At 47.5% G+C, this 21,028-nt stretch overlaps 1 protein-coding gene across 1 annotated transcript in view; it reads right to left on the minus strand.

The window, feature by feature from the left end:
• Positions 1–297: 297 nt before the first annotated feature.
• The window catches only part of LOC115099142 (deoxyribodipyrimidine photo-lyase-like), a 58,881-nt gene continuing 38,150 nt past the window's right edge, over positions 298–21,028 (minus strand). Inside the window, 4 exon segments of the mRNA XM_029616511.1 lie at positions 298–606; positions 894–1,053; positions 8,363–8,484; positions 18,640–18,792. Of these exon segments, the coding sequence (XP_029472371.1) occupies positions 452–606; positions 894–1,053; positions 8,363–8,484; positions 18,640–18,792 (590 nt within the window). The 3' untranslated portion in view covers positions 298–451.

Consider the following 21,028-nt stretch of genomic DNA (forward strand, 5'->3'; position numbering starts at 1 on the left):
GTAAAGCTTTTCTTCTCTGTTTCCATCTGCTGACAGGGAGGCAAAACCCAGGAGTCTGGATGGATGTGGGGTAGGAATAGGAACACTTTTGTTAAAATGTATGTAACAGAAGCATATATTATATTTCTCTAATATAGCAAATCATGGCAGTAGTTCTGAAGGGCTGAATGGTGTTGTAATTCCTTGAGTACACCGGCACCTCAGCCAAGCAGGGTGAGAGAGTGATCAACTATTCCCTGCGAGCATGCTTTCCTACCACGGCCTGAACACAAGAGAAATAAAAAAATGAGCATAAACTCCCCAGCAAAAAGTTTATTAAAAGGCTCCTGTAGCTGTTCTGCTGCTGAAACGCAATTTTCTGTAGAATGATCCCAGATAAGAAAGCTTTCTGTGTTCTCAGTAGGATTCACCCGAGGTTCCTGGGTAGGTCGAAAAAATTTCAGAGCCAGGGTTAGAAGGTAAACTTCTTGGAGTTGTACCTGCGCTCAAACTGCTCCACATCAAATTTCCTCTTGCAGCCTGCATAGTTCATAAACCGTATTTTCCCAAATACGTCTCGTTCCGCCCATCCCTGGTCATGGATTCCACAGATGGACCACATACAACCTGCCATGGAAGGAAAGCAGACAGGAGCTGTTCAAGTAAGGCGTGGATGCGACACAAGGACATCTTGTGTTTAGCAACATCATGTGCATGTCTGGTGCTCCATTAGGGGGGCTTCTCTAATTTATAGTGATGCTGACATCACGGTTCGCTGAGCCTGCAAGTAAAATGTTGAGCACTATCCTTCTATCAGAGATGAGGGATAATGAAAGCGCCAACATTAACACGAACGTGTCTTGTGAAAAGAGTAACATGTATCTCGCTCAATGCCGACAAAAAATACCACTCACCTACGTATCCGTTTGGGTCCCGACCATCTAATTCAAACCTGTCGTTGAGGTAGATGGAGTATTTCAAGGCTATCTCAGGGGTACTTGTCCACTCCAAGATTTTCTTGGCCCAGTACATTCTCAGAAATCCATGCATCTTCCCTTCTTGCACCATCTGAAGCTAAATGGGAAAGAACATTATTTACTATTAATTCTGAAACGGCAGGATGTAGCTCGGGCATAAGCAGCTGCTGAAAGGGGTCTGGCCTGGACTATCTACCAGGGAAATGGCAGAGGTCAGCCAGCCAATGGCGTGCTCTTCTTCAAGATCACACTATTAAAAAAACCCCAAAAAAACGACATTTTATTTAAAACAAATAATCCTAGTGATGTGTTGGCTTTAAAACAATTTTTGCAGGGACTGGAAGTCAATAGCGCATCTGAGGTGAGTAAATCTCTCACATGGCATACCTGTTTGTGCTTCCAATTTATAATTTGGCCACAAAGCATAAATGATAATACTGTGATTTCTGGGGATCCTTCAAGCCACAAGTCCATGCATTATGAGGTACTAACAGCAAGGTCTCTTTATCAAGTTTGATAAGATTGGTGGTGTTATCTTCCCTGGAATTTCAGCTCTTATTTTAAAATACATTTGGATAGGAAAAAAAAAAATTAAAAAAAAAAAAGGTTTTGAAAACATTTTTATATCACCATAATATGATATTTTTCTAGAATGCTGTGGATTATTAATTCTTTTTTCATATCTAATGCTGAAGGCATCAGTGACTTGTTGATATGCTCAGATGGAGGGCACAGTCCTGATGCTTCAATGCATAGGTCTGTAGTGCTACATCAGAGGTAGATGAAATTAAAGCAACTTATAAAACAAATCCATTTGTTATATAAACTTCAATTCCAAATTACATTTTACTATATTTCTGTGCAAGTTAAAGGAAAATTGGTTCTTACCTGCTAATTTTCGTTCCTGCAATACCACAGATCAGTCCAGACCAGAGGGTTGTGCATTTCTACCAGCAGGTGGAGGCAGAGAACAAAATCTTTGGGCACTGCTACATAACCGAGAGTGCCACCTGCAGTCCCTCAGTATTGGCCTGTACCCAAGCCCAAACAACTAACCTAACAAAAGGGTGAAGAGGATTGGAACTCAAAACACAACAGCCAACCCCTCACCCGTAACAGAGAAAGCAAAAAACCACTAGACCACCTCGGAACCTGCTCCTTCAAGAGCAACTGAGAGAGAACAAATTTCTTTCTTCCGGAAAATATCACCTCTCAAGGCAATCTTTCGAAATCTGAAATGGGGGCGGGCCTCTGGACTGATCTGTGGTATTACAGGAATGAAAATTAGCAGGTAAGAACCAATTTTCCTTTCCTGAACATACCCAGATCAGTCCAGATCAGTGGGATGTACCCAAGCCACCCTACACTGGGCAGGAACCCGAAAGACCCGTGCGCAGAACACTTTCACCGAAGGACGATTCATCTTGCGCTCTAACATACAAACAATAATGCTTGGTGAAAATGTGAAGGGAGGACCAAACAGCCGCTCTGCAGATTTCCTGTGGCGACAGAAGCTGACACTCAGCCCAGGAGGTAGCCTGGGCCCTAGTGGAATGAGCTCTCAGACCCACGAGGACCCGACGCCCTCGAGCAACATAGACCGAGGAGATAGCCTCCTTAATCCAGCGAAATTGTCGCCTTGGAAGCCTGGTCACTTTCTTAGCCCCCCCCCGCCGAACAAGACAAACAGATGTTCTGACCGCCGGAAGTCATTGGTAACCTCCAAATAGCGCAAAAGAGTGCGACGCACATCCAGAAGATGAAGCTCATTCTCCTGAGGGGGAATCCCTGGACCACTGTGGAAATCCTGGCAAATCCACTGCCTGATTGACATGAAAGGCAGACACCATCTTGGGAACGAAAGAAGGAACTGTGCGCAGCGAAACTTTATCATCGTAAATCCTAAGGAAGGGATCCTGACACGACAAAGCCTGCAACTCTGAAACCAGTCGTGCAGAACAAATGGCTACCAGGAAAACTGTCTTGAAGGCTCAAAGGGGGCTCCACAAAGCACACGAAGCACCAGGTTCAAACTCCAATCCGCACATAACGGGCGGACGTAAATATTTGACTCCCTTGAGGAACCGTGAAATATCTGGGTGAACCACCAGCGACAGACCATGAAACCTGCTCCTTAAGGCAGGTAAGGCTGTTACCTGGACCTAAAGAGAATTGAAAGCCAAACCCTTAGCCAACCCCTGTTGAAGGAAATCCAACACCTGGGGAATCTCCACTGACAAAGGACTAAGGAGCCCTGGCGGTACCATGCCTCAAACAGCTTCCAGACCCTAACATAGGCCATAGAAGTAGACGGTCGACGTGCTTGAAGAAGAGTGGAAATGACCTGCTCTGAATAACCCCCTCAATCGCAATTGTCGCCTCTCAAAAGCCAAGCCGCAAGAGAGAAGTGATCCTCCCGATCCGAAAATAATGGCCCCTGATGGAGTAGGTGCGGGAGATGAGCCAGCTGCAGGGAACCTTCCAGTGTTATTCGAACCAGGTCCATGAACCATGGATGACGCAGCCACTCTGGAGCCACCAACACTATGCTGCCTGGATGTCGCTCTATGCATCGGAGAAGCCGACCGATGAGAGGCCGGGGGGGGGGGAAGGCATAGAGAAGAATGCCCGTGGGCCAAGTACACACTAGGACGTCTAATCCCACCAAGCCCACCTCGCAAATACGACTAAAAAAGCATTCTATCTTCGCATTGGCCCAAGTTGCCATCAGATCCAACTGAGGCACGCCCCACCAGGCGCAAATGAGGTTCCAAGCTTCGGGAGCTAACTTCCACTCCCCCGGATCAAGCTGTGCCTGCTGAGGAAGTCCGCCTGAACATTTTCCACCCCTGCGACATGAGACGCAGCGATTCCTTTGAAATGGCGCTCCGCCCAAGTGAACAAAAGCCTTGCTTCCAGCACCATCGCGAGACTCAGGTGTCCTGCCTTGCTGGTTGATGTAAGCTACCGTCGTCACAGTGTCTGAGAACACTCGAATCATTCTGTTCTCGACTAGGGGCAGAAATGCTTGCAGGGCCAGATGGACCGTCTCGAGGCAGTTGATGGACCAAGATCTTTCCGTTAGGGACCAAAGACCTTGAGCGGATTTGTTTAGGCAAATTTCTCCCCAGTCTGACAGACTGGCATCTGTGGAGATAACCATCCAAGTCGATGGATCCAAATCCACTCCTTGTATCAGGTTGCTGCGAAAAAGTAACCACGACAGACTGACTCTGGAAGTAGAGGCAACAGTACATGGAACTGTTCCAACACCGGGCTCCACCTAGACAACAGCACGCGCTGGAACGGCCGCAAATGAGTGAACATCCATGGGACCAAATCCAAGGTGGAGGCCATGGATCCCAGGACTTGTAAGTGATGCCAAACCATCTGAACCTTCCTCTGAAGGAGGGCCTTGACCTGATCTTGCAACTTCGTTACACGGTCCGATGCTAGAGAAACTTTGCCTTGGAAGGTATTGAACAGCGCTCCCAAGTAAACCAGCGACTGATTGGGCTCCAAGTGATTCTTCTTGACATTTATGACCCAGCCGAGCGACTGCAAGGTGAGCATCACCCTCTGGACTGATCTTTCGCAGTCCTCCCGTGACTTCACGCGAATCAGCCAGTCGTCTAGATACGGGTGAACTAGGACTCCTTCCTTGCGCAGGAACGCCACCACGGCCACCATGACCTTTGTGAAGGTACGTGGGACCGTCGCCAGGCCAAAATGAAGAGCTTGAAAATGGAAATGTTGACCCAGCACCTTGAATTGGAGGAACTGCTGGTGATCCTGGCAGATCGGGATGTGGAGATACGCCTTGGTGAGGTCTAAGGACGCAAGAAACTCCCCTTTGCGCACAGTGGCCACCACGGTCCTCAAGGTCTCCATGCAAAAACGGGGGACTCACAGACACCTTCTGCAAATCCAAAATGGGACGAAAGGTGCCCTCTTTCTTGGGAACCACAAAGTACACCGAATACCATCCCTTGCTCTGTTTCGTAAGGGGTCTGGAACAATGGCCCGGAGATCGAGAAGCCACTGTAGGATCCCCTGTACTGCTTCGCGTTTGGTCTGCAAAGCAGCGAGAGACTCCACAAAGGCCTCCCGCACCGGGCGCGAAAATTTGAGAGTGTAACCATCCCGGACTACTTCCTAGACTCATTGATCCGAGGTAATCCTTTCCCACTCTGCGTAAAAGTTCGACAATCTGCCTCAGACAGCTTCTACAATGGAATGGGTGCCCCTGGCTTCATTGGGAAGGTTTTCCACGTCCAGCACCCTGGCCCATGGACTCTCTGCCTGGGCGACAACCTCCACGAAAGGACTGCTGGCGCCCCGAGACCGGCCTAGGCCCCGAAGGAGCTGAAGACCTATCAGTGCGAAATCAGCGAGAATCCCGAAAACGAGCTTGAGGGGGAAAAACTTCCCAGAAGGTTTCCTATCCTCCGGAAGTTGGTTGCCTTTGGACTCCCCCAGTAATTTTACAAATTGGTCCAGGTCCTCCCCGAAGAGAAGCTTGCCCTTAAATGGGAGGTTACAGAGTTGAGACTTGGAAGACAAATCCGCTGACCAATTCCGCAACCAGAGGAGTCTACGAGCTGTGATAGCGAACACCATACTACGCGCCTCGGTCCGAACCAAGTCATACAGAGCATCTGCGACATAGGCAACACCTGCCTCCAATCGTGCGGCCTGCAAGGGCCCCCCCACCGTCGGCACTCAGAGCCGTGGATGCCTTCTGGACCCAACAAAGGCAGGCTTTCTGCATGAGACTGGCACAAATCGCCGCCCTGAGACTCAGCATGGAGTCCTCGAGGACTTGGTTAAGTTGGATCTCCAGTTTGTGGTCCTGTATGTCCTTCAGTGCAGCAGCCCCGGCCACAGGAATGGTGGTGGTCTTAGTCACGGCAGACACCGCCACAGCCACCTTCTGTACCTTCAGAAGATTCAAAACATCTTGCGACAGGGGGTAAAGTTTCGCTATGGCTCTACCCACTTTCAGACCAGCATCTGGCGAGTCCCACTCTCGGGCCACCAGCTTGCAGACCTTCTTAGGCAATGGGAAATAAGCTGTCTGTCTCTTCCTGCAAAACCTTGATCCCTAGGACCTCCAAGATCTGGGGGATGAGAGGCCGGAGCTCCTCCCACTTATACAAATGCACCACGCTGGGATCATCACCCTCCAAGGGTGGCAGCTCATCTGGGTCAGGGTCGTCTTGGTTCCCATCACCCATATCATGGGTGAGTCCCGGATTCATATCCACTCCAGAGACCGTGGTATCTCCAAGCGGGACCGGCAACCTATCCTAGACCCGGACCCCCTGCCTTGAAGGTTGTTGAAGGTCCGGGGCTCCCACAGATTCCCGCTTAGGTGGAGGCTCCACCAAAATGTCCGGCCATGCTGTTCTCTTCAGGATCGCCTGGTGCAACAACACAAACTCAGGACAGAACTCCCCCAAGTCGGCATCCCCCTCAGCTGGGGGGTCCGGTAGCCCAGAGTCATCCCCAAAGGAGGGGACCTGGCTCCACCGGGGATAGAATGGGATGGACATCCTCCTCCCATGACACACGCCGTGAGCCACCCTCTCCTGCTGAGGAGGACCTTGGTCCAGAGGAACGCAGCCCTTGTCTGCCTGATGTCTCCCCTGAGGAATTTCCCTCCTGCCCTGTGGAACAGGCAGCACAAAGGAACTGGCATCTAGGACCTGCCCTGATGTGCCACTCGCACGGCAAGTCCCTAATTTGGGTTGGGGATGCCATAATCCAGACCGGGCAGCCACACGGTCGTCCGGAAATCAGAAAAATTCAAGCCGGGAAACCTTCACGCGGTTGCAGGAGCTAAAAATAACCATCTAACCTGCAGGCACGAAACTGCTCAGTGCAGAGCTGCCGGTGCGAGAAAACGCAGCCTACCATGCGTGCGGCCTCCCCCCTCCCCCCCAGCCGTCGCCGACACCCACAGGGTCTAGCTCCCACTTAGACTGGCCTGCCGACTAAACGTCACGGCCCGTCCCCAGATCAGACTCTGCCTACCTTAAAGAGGAACCGGTCAGGTTTTTGTTTTTTTTTTGGAAGAAAACTTTAACCAGCTACTCCTGAAGTCTGAGGAAGTGAGGAAAGGGAACCTCTTCAGTAGTCGAGGAAACCAGGAGCCCCTGGTTGTCGAAGTCACTGGACCGTTGCGGTCGAGACTCAGGCAGGGGTGTCCAACCCCCCGGTCACCTGGCTTCCACTGAGGTATGGCCCATGAAGGTGCCTAACACCTCAGGAAGCTATACAGCTATCTGCTAACTATCCTAACCTAGGAAAAAACTTTCCCTAACACTGCTTTTTTTTTTTTTTTTTTTTTTAACTAAGACTGCAGGTTTGCATCTCTACCATCTGCTGGAGTCCGAGAAATACTGAGGGACTGCAGGTGGCACTCTCAGTTAAGTAGTAGTGCCCAAAGTTTTTATTCTCTGACTCCACCTGCTGGTAGGAATGCACAACCCACTGGTCTGGACTGATCTGGGTATGTTCAGGAAATATTTCTATGCATGCTCTCAGAAAAAAAAGAAACTTGTGTTTTGACTCTACCTTGAAGCTCCTGTTATCAGCTCTTTTTCCATGGGATAGCAGGGTTAGCTAAACCCTGTTAAGTCAGCAGCTGAATCTCACTTCTGATTTGCATATCTTTGCTGCTGACCACATGCTTGTAAACAAACCTCTGCCATTCCCATTTTACCAATGCTGACAGTGGGGGTTATAGGTTCCAGGCCATTTCATAAGAATAGGAACAGGCTAGGGCGGCTGTGGTCAGCCCCTGTCTTCAAGAACCACAAACCGGTCTGGGTTTTCAGGATATCCACAAATAATATCCAACAGATAGATTTGCATACAGTGGGCAGCAAATGCAAATCTATCTCCTGCATGTTCATTATGGATAACTTGAAAACTAAGCTTGTTTGTGGCTCTTGAGGTCTAAAGTTGGCAAATCCTGCTCAAAGGCATGCCTTGAAGGATTTCAGTGTATTTTTTACTTTCACGTGAAAATCGTTGCCGTGCGCTCTTCTCCCTACATCACTGGGACTGGCTGAGTGGTTAGAGCAGTGAAACCAGGGCTTAAATCCTACTGCCAACTCCTTGGGACCTCGGGCAAGTCATTTCACTCTTCATTGCCTCGGGTACAAATAGGTTGTGAGTCTATTGGGGGGAGGAGGCGGCAAGGAAATACTACAAGTACCTGAATGTTATCTGCATTGGAAGTGCCTGCGAAGCAGAATACAAATTAAATAAAACGTCCACTGTATTACTCGCCCAGGAAGTGAACATTAGTGAAGCACATCAGTCAATGCTACGACTGCTCGTCGGTGCCATCCCCCGGTCAGCATGAGAGGGGAAAGGTTATATCCGTACAAGAATACCTGCGCAGCATTCCAGAGAGGGTCATGGGTCTTCCCTGCTTCCAGCTGCTCCAGTGTGTAGATATGAGTCCTCTTGTCTTTTACATGGTCTCTCAGGGATTTTCTGGCCCAGTCGTATGCACCTTTTTAACAAGATAAGACAAATTCAGCCTCTTACCAAGGGAAACCTGAGACTGCAGAGACACAGTTGATAGTGCCCTCTCCCACATTTGAACAAAAATGAAAAAAAATATTCTGAACATATTTTCAAATAAGGCTATGTTCAATGCATAAAGCTTAATGAGCCCCCTCCCCCCCAAAGCCCTTGGGAAAAGTTAAAAGTAATGAATTACTGCTACAAGGGAGACGCCACATGATGCAGTGAACCCGGGAAGATCTCTCTCTGTGGGCTCCTGGTGCCATCCTCCTCTCTATTCAAAACATCATATACATCCACCCTCCTAACATTGCTCAAATCGCACGGGGAAAGAGCCTGTATTAATATTGACAGATTCATGACAAAATCCCCCTCGGGTATGCCAGCAAAACCGGCTAAAAAGGAGAGGAAAAAGTCAGGGCCGGCGATTGCAAAATGGCATCCGCAACGGATATCCCAGCAAAGTCAGCTGTCTGTGAAGCAACGGTGGCAGTATCTGGAGATAATAAAAGACAAACTGGAAGAAATCTCAGCCCAGATTTCAGAAACAAAAATCTTCACTGCTGGAATATGGGCCCCGGATAGATACTCGAAGGCAATAACTAACAGTGCACAAGCTAGAGAAATTAGTGGAAATACAAGAGGGAAAACTAGACGAAAATAGATCTTGGAGGAACAACCTATGCTTTCTCGGCTTTCAGAGGAACAGAAACTGGCAGACACTCTTACCCAGTGGCTTCCGGGTGTTCTCAGCCTTCCCCAGTTGAAGGAAGCGCTGATTGTCGAACAGGCACATAAGGATACGGGGCAAAGGAAATCCAGATATCAGAGGCCTTGCATGGTAATCGCCAGATTTCTGAACTGGGAACTCCGGCAGCTAATTTGGCACACTTCAAGGAAACAGCCAGAATGGAAATAAGACAACCATTCAATAAAGTTTTTTCAAGATTTCTCATCTCAAGTATCTGCCAAACGGCAGGAATGTGGGCCTATCTGCGCATGTCTGATAGCAAAGCAGATATGTTTCTCCTCAATGCATTCCTGGCTAGATTATGGGTTTGGAAAGACAGATCGCCGAATCTGTGAGCGACGCCCAGAAATATGTGGACACTGTTTTGGCCGACTGACTATATTATACCTATGGGCAAAGGTCATCTAATGCAATAACAGCCCCGATGTTTGCTTGTGTGGTGTCGCCTCTGTCATACGGAGAGGCTCCATCAGTAAAACTGTGTTTTCCAAATTTTGGTGCACAGACTGGGTGCTTGGAAAAATAGCAAAATAAGGCCGTGGGTGGTGATCTCGTGGGTCGTAAACTACAAGCCATACTAAAAGGGGCAATTACCAAAGCAACAATTCTATATGTTAGAAAAGTTAACAAAAGTAAGAGAAATAAGAATCCAATCTGGTTCACAAAGGAGGTAGCTGATGTAATAAAAGCAAAAACTTCATTAAAGAGATGTCTGAAACCATCCCTTTTAAATTATTTATTATTTATTTAAAAGTCTTCTATACCGATGTTAGTCGAAACATCACCTCGGTTTACATGGAACAAAAGCAACGGAAATTACAAGTAACAGGGGAAGGGTAAGGGGTACAAAAAACCATAAGGAGAGCAGAGAAGCATAGGAACAAACAACAAGTGAACTATAATGTCATAAGAACAAGGTCATAGTCAAATTCAGGTCATGATCCATCACAATTCAATATTCATCAAGGGTGTTGGGGAAAGGCTTGTTTGAATAGCCAGGTTTTGAGCTGGGCTCTGAATTTGGTGATGCAAGGTTCAAGTCTGAGGTGGGTTGGGAGTGAGTTCCAGTGCATAGGTTCAGCAATGGAGAGCGCCCGATCCCTTGTAGCTGTGAGGTGCGCTTTCTTTAGGGATGGCACATGGAGGGACCCTTTGTTAGTGGTCCTTGTCGGTCGATTCGAGCAGGCAAATTGGAGGGGATCTACCAGCCAGTTGGAGTGATGGGAATATAAGGCTTTATGTATAATGGTCAGGGATTTAAAGAGGATGCGGGAGGGAATAGGGAGCCAGTGTAGGTCCTACAGTATAGGGGATATGTGGTCGTATTTGTGAGCGTTGGAGAGGGTTCTGGCTACAGTGTTCTGTAGCATTTGGAGGGGCTTTAAGGAGGAGTAGGGTAGGCCAAGAAAGAGGGAGTTACAGTAATCCATCTTGGATGCCAGTGTAGCCTGGACAACAGTGCGGAAGTCACTAGCGTGAAGGAGAGGTTTCAGGTTTTTTAAGTCTTTAAGTTTGAAGAAACCCTCTTTGAGTATGGCACTGATATGTTTTTTGAAGTTCAGTTGTTGGTCGATTAGGACCCCCAGGTTCCTTGCGCAGGGCTGTGCATGAGGAATCTTGATAGCAGAGTCAATTGAGAGTGCAGGATTAGTAGGGGGGTGATGGGATATGAGGAGTTCAGTTTTGGCAGTGTTTAGAGTGAGGTGGAGGTTGGTAAGTAAGGAGTTGATGGCAGCGAGATGGTTTCCCCAGGATTCAAGGGTGTCAGATAGGGAGCCTTGAATGGGTATGATGATTTTCACATCATCAGCATAGAGAAAGAATTTGAGGCCAAGTTCTGATAAGAGTTTGCACAAGGGGGTGAGGTAAATGTTAAAGAGGGTAGAAGAGAGGGAGGAGCCTTGGGGGACTCCTTGGGCGAGGGCGTAGTGAGAGGACTCAGCATTGCCTATTTTCACGGTGAATTTCCTATTGTCGAGGTAGGATGAGAACCACTTAAGGGCTGTGCCGGAAAGGCCAATGTCGGTTAGGCGGGCAAGGAGGTGGGTGTGATTTATGGTGTCAAAAGCTGCTGAAATGTCCAGTAGAGCAAGAAGGTAGCTGTGACCTTGATCCATTCCCCTGAGTAAGTAGTCAGTCAAGGAAAGTAAGAGGGTCTCAGTGTTGAGGTGTTTACGGAAGCCAAATTGAGAGGGGTGGAGAAGGTTGTGAGTTTCAAGGAATTCTGTTAAGTTGCAAGTTGACGACCTTCTCCATGATTTTTGAGATGTGAGGGAGATTGGAGATAGGGCGAAATTTGGTGGGGTCCTTGGGGTCAAGTGCAGGTTTTTTGAGGATGGATTGAGGAGGATGCCAGGCACAAGGTGCTTGAGGTATTGCAATTTGATGATGCCCCTAAAGAAGTGATGGCAGTTCCAGTACAGGAAGCACTCCTTGATTTGTTACAACGCACCTGGGAGCACCCTGGCACAGTTCCACCAGTGAACAGAATAATTGATGCCACCTATCTGGTTCAGTCAGCTCCAGGGTTTCACAAAAGCCAACTGCCCCATCAATCCATAGTCGTTGAGTCTGCCCAGAAGAAAGCCAAGAGATCCCGACCTCATTCTTCTGCCCCTCCAGGTAAAGAACAGAAATCCTTGGACGCCTTCGGAGGAAGAGTCTTCCACGGTTCTATGCTGATGGCACATATAGCAGCCTACCAGCTATACATGACTCAGTACTCAAAGAATCTTTGGAAGATAGTCCAAGAATTCTCTGAGACCCTACCAGAGGAATATCAAGAAGGGCTCACCGCAATTCCCCAAAAGGGACTTGATGCTGGAAAGCATGAAGTTAGGGCAGCATACGACATTTTTGAAACTGCCTCAAGTGAATCAGCAGCAGGCATAAGTGCTGATTCTGACCTATGCCAGGAAGTCCAAGAAAGGTTGGCACACCTCCCATGTACAGGGGACAATTTGTTTGGCGACAAAATTCAGGAAACAGTGGTGCAACTAAAAGATCACCATGACACCTTGCGTCAGCTGTCCACTCTCCCCTCGGACTTCCCATCTTCCACCAAGAGGTCTTTTCGAAGGGAGCCTAGGAGGTCCTATAAGCCACATAGGTATTACCCGCCTGCATCAAAGAGATCAGCCTCGACAACACAGGGCCCCAAAATCCCAACCAGACCCACAGATTGGTCCAGCATCGGGGTTTTGTTTCCTTTCTAGAGGACAGAAATCAACCCACGCCTGCCACACCCATTCCTGTGGGAGGCCACTTGTGCCATTTTGCCAGCATATGGCACACAATTACAACAGACCAATGGGTCCCTTCTGTGGTCGCCCACGGTTACCATCTAAACTTCCTCATGCTACCACCGAACACTTCACCATGTCTGGCGTGGGGTCTGACCAACCACTCCACTTCGAGGCAGAGCTCTCCACCTCCTGCAGTCCAATGCCATCGAGCCGGTACTAGACTGCAGTGGGGTCAAGAGTTCTACTCTTGGTATTTTCTAATTCCGAAAAAGTCAGGCGGCATTCGTCCTATTTTGGACCTACGCGCCCTAAACATACATCTCCGCAAAGAAAAGTTCAGAATGGTAACCTTGGGCACCATGCTCCCTCTACTGCAATGGGGAGATTGGCTCTGCTCTCTAGATCTTCAGGAGGCTTATGCCCACATTGCCATATACCCTCCTCATCGAAAATACCTCAGGTTTATAGTAGGCCATAATAATTTCCAATACCAAGTGCTGCCAATTCGGCCTAGCATCAGTACCCCACGTATTTACTAAATGCCTGGCAATAGTCGCAGCCCACTTGCGACAATGCAACATCCACGTCTATCCGATTGGCTCCTCAGAGGTCCATCCCAAGAGGTAGTACTTCACTTTCTCCATTTCACCATCAGCCTACTGCGATCCTTGAGGTTTCTAGTAAACTATCCCAAGTCACATCTGTCTCCATCACACACCCTTTCATTCATAGGAGCAGATCTAGACACTATCCAGGCCAAAGCGTTTCTCCCAAAGGACCAAGCATACGCATTATCAACTTTGGCCAAAGCAGTGCAGACTCGCCGAATCACTACAGCTCATCATCTACTAACCTTGCTAGGTCACATGGCGTCCACAGTTCATGTAACCCCAATGGCTCGACTAGTCAGTAGCCATGAGAGTAACACAATGGACTTTGAAGTCCCAGTGGTCCCAATCAAATCAACATATGTCCCACACTGTCCACGTCACCAACCAGCTTAGTCTCTCACTAGCTTGGTGGATACAAGAGTCCAATCTTCAGATAGGACTACCTTTCCAACATCCGCAACCTCAAATTACTCTGAAAACAGATGCATCCAACCTGGGTTGGGGGGCCCTTGTCAACAACATCCAAACCCAGGGAACCTGGACCCGGCGGAAGCAAAGCACCAGATACATTTTCTGGAGCTTCAGGCAATTCGATATGCCCTCTTTGCTTTTCAGGATTGCCTCTCCAACAAGATAATCCTAATTCAAACAGACAACCAGGTAGCAATGTGGTACCTCAACAAGCAAGGGGGCACAGGCTCTTACCTGCTATGCCAGGAGGCAGCACAGATCTAGGCCTGGGCTCTCTCACATTCCATGCCACTGAGAGCAACCTACCTGGCAGGCGTGGACAATGTGATGGCGGACAACCTCAGCCAGACCTTTCATACCACTGTAGCAAACCAAATATTTCACCAGTGGGGCCCGCGCACACAGACCTCTTGCGACAATTCACAACCGCAAAGTGGACAATTTCTGCTCTCTACACCGCAGCCACAACACCGCCATGAGATGCCTTCACTCACTCGTGGGCAATGGGCCTTCTATATGCCTCCCCTCCACTTCCACTCATCAGCAAGACTCTCGTGATGTTACGGCAGGATGGGGGCATAACGATCCTCATAGCCTTTCGCTGGCCGCATCAGGTTTGGTTTCCCATCCTACGCGACCTCTCAGTCCAGCAACCAATTCGCCTGGATGCAGAACAACGGACTGTTGCGTCATCCGAACCTTCACTCCCTGTCTCTGACAGCTTGGATGTTGAAAGGTTAATACTACAATCCCTTAATCTCTGACAGTGTGTCCCAGGTCCTCGTAGCTTCACGAAAGCCTTCTAGGAGATGTTATCATTCCAAATGGAAAAGTTTCTCCTTGTGGTGCACAACAAAAGCAATAGATCCCTTTTCCTGCCCCACAACAAGGTTCCTGGACTATCTCTGGCACCTTTCCCGAGTCTGGTCTGCAGACTTCCTCCATCCGAATCCATGTCAGCGCCATAGCCACTTACCATAAAGGTGTAGGAGATGCCTCGATCTTGGCGCAACCCCTGGTAGGGCGCTTTATGAGAGGCCTGCTACAGCTAAAGCCTCCACTGCATCCTCCAGTTCCAGCATGGGACCTCAATGTTGTGCTAGCATGGCTCATGCGACCTCCATTCGAGCCCCTACACTCCTGCGAGCTCAGACATCTCACTTGGAAGGTGATCTTTCTAGTTGCTATAACATCAGCTCGCAGAGTAAGTGAGCTATAGGCACTGGTAACATACCGCCGTATACCAAATTTCTTCACGATCGTGTGGTGCTCCGCACTCACCCTAAATTCTTGCCAAAGGTAGTTTCTGATTTCCACTTAAATCAGTCCTTAATACTTCCTACCTTTTTTCCAAGGCCTCACTCACAACCAGGTGAGCGGGCTCTGCATTCCTTGGACTGTAAACGTGCGCTTGCCTTTCATCTGGACTGCACTGCAGCCCATAGGAAGTCCACTCAACTGTTTCTCTCCTTCAATAAAACCAAATTGGGAGTTCCAGTGGGCAAGCAGACCCTGTCCACCTGGCTGGCGGACTGCATTTCCATCTGCTACCAACAAGCAGGCCTTCAGTAAGAGCCATGGCAATGTCAGTAGCGCACCTCTGTTCTGTACCTCTTGCTGACATCTGCAGAGCTCCCACATGGAGCTCTCCATACACTTGCAGCTCATTATTGTCTCGACAAAGCTGGCCCGCAAGATTCCATCTTTGGCCAGTCTATCCAGCGTAATTTATTTCCAGTTTAATATCCCAACTTCCTGCCTACGATCCACTGAGAAACTCCAGCTGCCCTCATACCCAAAGCCACCCCAGTTGTTGTGCCTGTTGCATGTCACTGGGTGTTTTTGGTTTATTCTATTCGGGCATCCTGTAGCTTGCTATTCACCCACATGAGAGGACTACCATCCTGCTTGTCCTAGGAGAAAGCAGAGTTGCTTACCTGTAACAGGTGTTCTCCCAGAACAGCAGGATGTTAGTCCTCATGAAACCCGCCTGCCACACCGCAGAGTTGGGTTCACTTAAGTTTTCTTATTTTATTTTTTGCTCATACTTTTTGCTACAAGCGAGACTGAAGGGGGACCCCTGCTTGATGCAGGGTTGGTGATGCTCAGTGTGCCAGTCAAAGTTCTAGAAACTTTGACAAAAGTGTTCCATGATAGGGCTCCATCCGATGATGTCACCCACATGTGAGGACTAACATCCTGTTGTCCTGGGAGAACACCTGTTACAGGTAAGCAACTCTGCTTTACAGGAATGAAATTAGCAGGTAAGAACCAAATTTTCCTTTCCTGTTCATACCCAGATCAGTCCAGACAAGTGCGATGTACCCAAGCTCTCCCACACTGGGTGGGAACCTGAAAGACCCACACACAATACACTCTCACCAAAGGACACAGACTAATGTGTCCGCCCATCCAAACAGTAATGCCTGTTGAAAAGTACGAAGCAAGGACCACACCACCACTCTACAAATCTGAGGAGGTAGCAACTAATACTCTGCCCAAGAGGCCACCTGCGCTCTTGTAGAATGTGCTTTCAGCACCACTGGAATCTTGTGACCCTTACAAAATATAAGCAAAGCAAATGGCCTCCCTTCAGCCAACGAGAAATTGTGGCCTTTGAGGCCTTATCACCTTTCTTCATGCCATTGAACACCACAAAAAAGTGATCTGAGTGCCGAAACGAATTAGTGAACTCTTGATACCGCAACAGAGTCCATCGCACATCCAAAAGATGCAGCTCTCTCTCGAGGAGAATCCTCAGACCACTCAGGAAAGCCTGGAAGATCCATAGTCTGATTAACATAAACAGAGGACACCACCTTCGGTAAGAAAGAGGGGACCATCCGCAACATGACCGCATCGTTAGAAATATGCAGAAAAGGATCTCTTCATGACAGAGCCTGCAATTCCAAAGTTCGCCTAGCAGAACGTATGGTTTTCTGCATGACAGAACCTGCAATTCCAAAGTTCGCCTGGCAGAACATATGGTTCTTCAATGTCGCCCTTCTCAAAGGCTCAAAAGGTACACCACAGAGCACTTGCAGAACTAGATTGAGGTTCCAATCCAGACACAACTTCCGAACTGGAATCGAACCACATCACGATGAGAGGCCAAAGACCTCCCCCGCAACTTGCCCCTAAGGGAACCCAAAGCAGATACCTGCCCAAGGAGGGAGTTATAGGCCAAACCGTTAGACAATCCCTCCTGCAAAAAGGCTAAAATCTGCGGAACGCCCACCAAGAGGGGATCCAATTGCTGCTGAGGGCACCACAAGACATAGTGGATCTCTGAGCCTGGAGGAGGGTAGAAATATCCTTTCAGATGCCCCCTCCACCTCTCAAAAGCCAAGCTGCAATGTATATTGGTGTATACAAGTATATAATCAAAGAGACTGGAATGGATTAAAGGGGGTGAGGGGGGATTAAGGGTGATGAGTAAAAAAACGTTGTCATATTACAATCTCTTCAACATGAGAATGTATAAGTTTTAATAAAAATATTACAAAAAAAAATGGTACAGAGAAGGGCAACCAAAATGATAAAGGGGATGGAACAATTCCTCAATGAAGAAAGGTTAAAGAGGTTAGGACTCTTCAGCTTGGAGAAGAGATGGCTGAGGGGAGATACAATAGAGGTCTCTAAAATAATGAGTGGAATGGAATGAGTAAATGTTAATTAGTTGTTTACTCTTTCAAAAACTACAAAGACCAAGGGACACACAATGAATTTATTAGTAATACATTTAAAATGAATAAGAAAATATTTTACTCAATGTATAATTAAGCTCTGGAATTTGTTGCCAGAGTATGTGGTAAAAGCTATTAATATAGTTGCATTTAAAAAAGGTTTTTACAGTTCCTGGAGGAAAAAAGTCTATTAACCATTATTAAAGGAGAGTCGCAGAAATCCATTGCTTACAGTTGGGATAAGCAGCTTGGAATCTTATCTATGCCGTGGGATTCTGCCAGGTACTTGTGACCTGGCTTGGCCACTATTGGAAACAGGATATTCGGCTTGATGGACCTTTGGTCTAACACAGTATGGCAAGTCTTATGTTGGAAGGGAATGGGGAGTAAAACGGAAAGTGTCATAATGCCTCTGTATCACTCCATGGAGATTCTGCACCTCGAGTATTGTTGCGATTCTGGTTGCCGCATCTCAAAGATATAGATATGCTGTAGAAGGTACAGAGAAGGGCGACCAAAATGTTAAAGGGCATGGAACAGCTCCCCTATGAGGAAAGGCTAAAGAGGTTAGGGCTCTTCAGCTTCGAGAAGAGACAGCTGAGGGGGGATATGATAGAGGTCTTTAAGATCATGCAAGGTCTAGAATTGGTAAATGTGAATCATTTATTTACTCTTTTGGATAATAGAAGGACTAGGGAGCACTCCATGAAGTTAGCAAGCAGAACATTTAAAACTAATTGGAGAAAATTCTTTCACTCAATGCACAATTAAGCTCTGGAATTTGCCAGAGGATGTGGTTAGTGCAGTTAGTGGAGCTGGGTTTAAAAAAGGTTTGGATAAGTTCTTGGAGGAGAAGTCCATTACCTGCTATTAATTAAGTTGTCTTACAGAACAGCCACTGCTATTACTGGTATCAGTAGCATGGGCTCTACTTAATGTTTGGGTACTTGCCAGGTATTTCTAACCTGGCTTGTCCATTGTTGGAGACAGGATGCTGGGCTTGATGGACCCTTGGTCTGTCTCACTATGGCAAGTTCTTAATGTGCTAATTTCCTGAGGAGCTCTCAAAAAGCACTTGTCAAATGCCTTCTGAATAACCTGCTGGATTCCACGCATTTTCATCCCCATGTCTCTCCCAACATCTCCTTCCTGTAGTCTCTGCCTGAGGGGCAGCCCTTGGTCACAGCACCTGCATGTATTCCTGGCCTGCTAGACGCAACTGATTTTCTGCCCAACTAGAACCACACCAGTGGCAGCAGCTATCTCCTCTTCCATTGGGTGCCAGGTGTCACATTTTAGGCACCTGGGTGACCTGGCATTTGGGAATTTTTTTTTTAGTCCTAGTTTGACATGTCTTCAGCAAGTACACCACGCTACCTTTCACCTTGTCGTAGTTTTTGTTATAGAAACAGAAGTTGTCTGCCAGTTCCCGCCTGATCACGGCTTCCTCTACGAACCCATCCACTGAATCTCTGAATTTACTGCGGTATTTTTTCACTTCTAGGACTGCACGCTGCACAGAAACTTGACCTAAGAAGGAAAGCAATGATAGAACAGAGTAATATTTTATAAAACCTTCCATTTACTTAAATTATTTTTTTTTTAAATTTCAAAACCATGCACATCACCCATTACTGATAGGTATTTAATGTGTATATACTGTATAGGAAAAATTGGTTCTTACCTAATTTTCAATTCCGTAATACCACAGATCAGTCCAGACCTCCTGGGATATGCATCCCTGCCAGCAGATGCAGAGAAAGTTTTACTGACACTACTGCATAACCTAATGTGCCACCTGCATCCCTCAGTATTGACCTGTACCCAAGCCAAGATGATAATCATACTTAAAAACCATGAATGCAAATTCCTACAAGGAGGATGGTGATGTTATAACCAAATGGAAAAACCCATTTCCAATCAATTTAACTAAACATTGTGAAAAACCACTAACAACTCTGCATTATGCAAACCATCAGTATGCGCGGAAGACTCTTCATCACACAATGGATGGTTCTCTGGACTGAACTGTGGCATTACAGGAATGAACATTAGCAGGTAAGAACCAATTTTCCTTTCCTCTACATACCTAAATCAGTCCATACTCCTTGGATGTAATTTAAATCTCCCTTACCCAGGGTAGGACCTGGAGAGTGCAATGCGCACGACACTCTCACCAAAGCCCATGGAAGCCGGAGCCCCAGCATCCAAACGGCAATTCCTGGGAAAAGTGTGCAGTGACTTCCAAATAGCCACTCTGGAAATCTCCTGCGGAAATACATATTGATATTCGGCCCAAGAGGCTGCCTGAGAATACGTCTAATGCACCCTCAAACCCTAAGGCACAGGCTGACCCTTAGAGATATATGCTGACCCAATTGCCTCTTTAAGCCATTGCACAATGGTAATCTTGGATGCCACTCGCTCATCAGACCATTCCACAGAACATTAAGGTGAGTCTATCTATGGAACTCATTAGTAACCTTCAGATACCTCAATAATGCCTGCCTCACATCCAGGAGCGTATGTCCTTTTGCATAAGGCACGGAGGAATACAAATGTGGAAAGGCTAGAAGTTCCACAGTCTAAGATGGAATGCCGAAATCATCTTAGGCAAGAATGAAGGCACCGTGCCTAACGATACCCCTGATTCCAAAATCTACAGAAAGATCTCAACACGATAAAGCCTGGAACTCCAAGATTTTCCTGGCTGAACAAATAGCCATCAGAAAAACCACTTTAAGAGTCAAGTCCATCAACATAGTCTCTCTTAGTGGCTCAAATGGAGCCTCAGATTAAGATTCCAAGAGGAAAAAAAAATGTTCCTCATCAGAGGACGCAAATTCTTTGCCCCCCCCTTGCCTCCCGAAGGAAACATACAACATCCGGATGCGAGGACAGAGGATATCCCTGCACCTTCTTCCCTCGGAGACAGCACAACATCGCTACCTGCACCCTTAGAACATTGAAGGCCAGGCCCTTGACTAAACCCTCCTGTAAAAACAGAATATGCGATACAGTAGCTTGAAAAGACTGCACCCCGTTAGCAATACACAGGATTCTAAGATATTCCAAATCTGCACATACACTAAGGACGTGGAAGACCACCTGGCTTGCAGCAAGGTGGTAATTACCGTTTTGGGATATTCTCTCTGCCTCAACCTTCTCCTCTCAAAAGCCAAGCCACAAGAAAGAAGCAAGCCACCTGATCTGAAAATACTGGGCCCTGGTGGAGAAGATTCAACATATGGCCAAATCTTAGCAATCAGTCTATGGCCATGTTAACGAGATCTGTGAACCATGTTCAGCCTGGCCATTCCGGAGCCACCATTATCATGCTGCATGGATGTTTCTCTACCCACCTTTTCACCTTGCCCAGCAGTGGCCATGGTAGAACAAGAGTGTCGATGCCTTCCACTCTGTGTTCTCTCCAACAGCTGTAAAAAATGAGATGTCTTAGCTTTGTTTGGTCACCATCACATCCATATGAGGAGAACTCAACCTTTTATGAATAAGATGCATCGCTGTCTCTGACAGTTCCCAATCCCCGGGGTCCAGTTTCCTCCAGCTGAGAAAATCTGCCTGAACATTGTCCATCCAGGTGATGAGAGAAACTGCTATCTGCTCCAGATGCAGTTCTGCCCAGAGAATCAACTCCTGGGCCTCTTGAGACACTGCCCAACTCTTGGTATTATCCTGCTGGTTGATGTAGACCATGCTGTCACATTGTCCGAAAGGACCTGCACTGGACCACTAGGTAACCGTG

Source organism: Rhinatrema bivittatum, chromosome 9, assembly GCF_901001135.1.
Source record: "Rhinatrema bivittatum chromosome 9, aRhiBiv1.1, whole genome shotgun sequence".
NCBI classification, from domain to species: Eukaryota; Metazoa; Chordata; class Amphibia; order Gymnophiona; family Rhinatrematidae; genus Rhinatrema; species Rhinatrema bivittatum.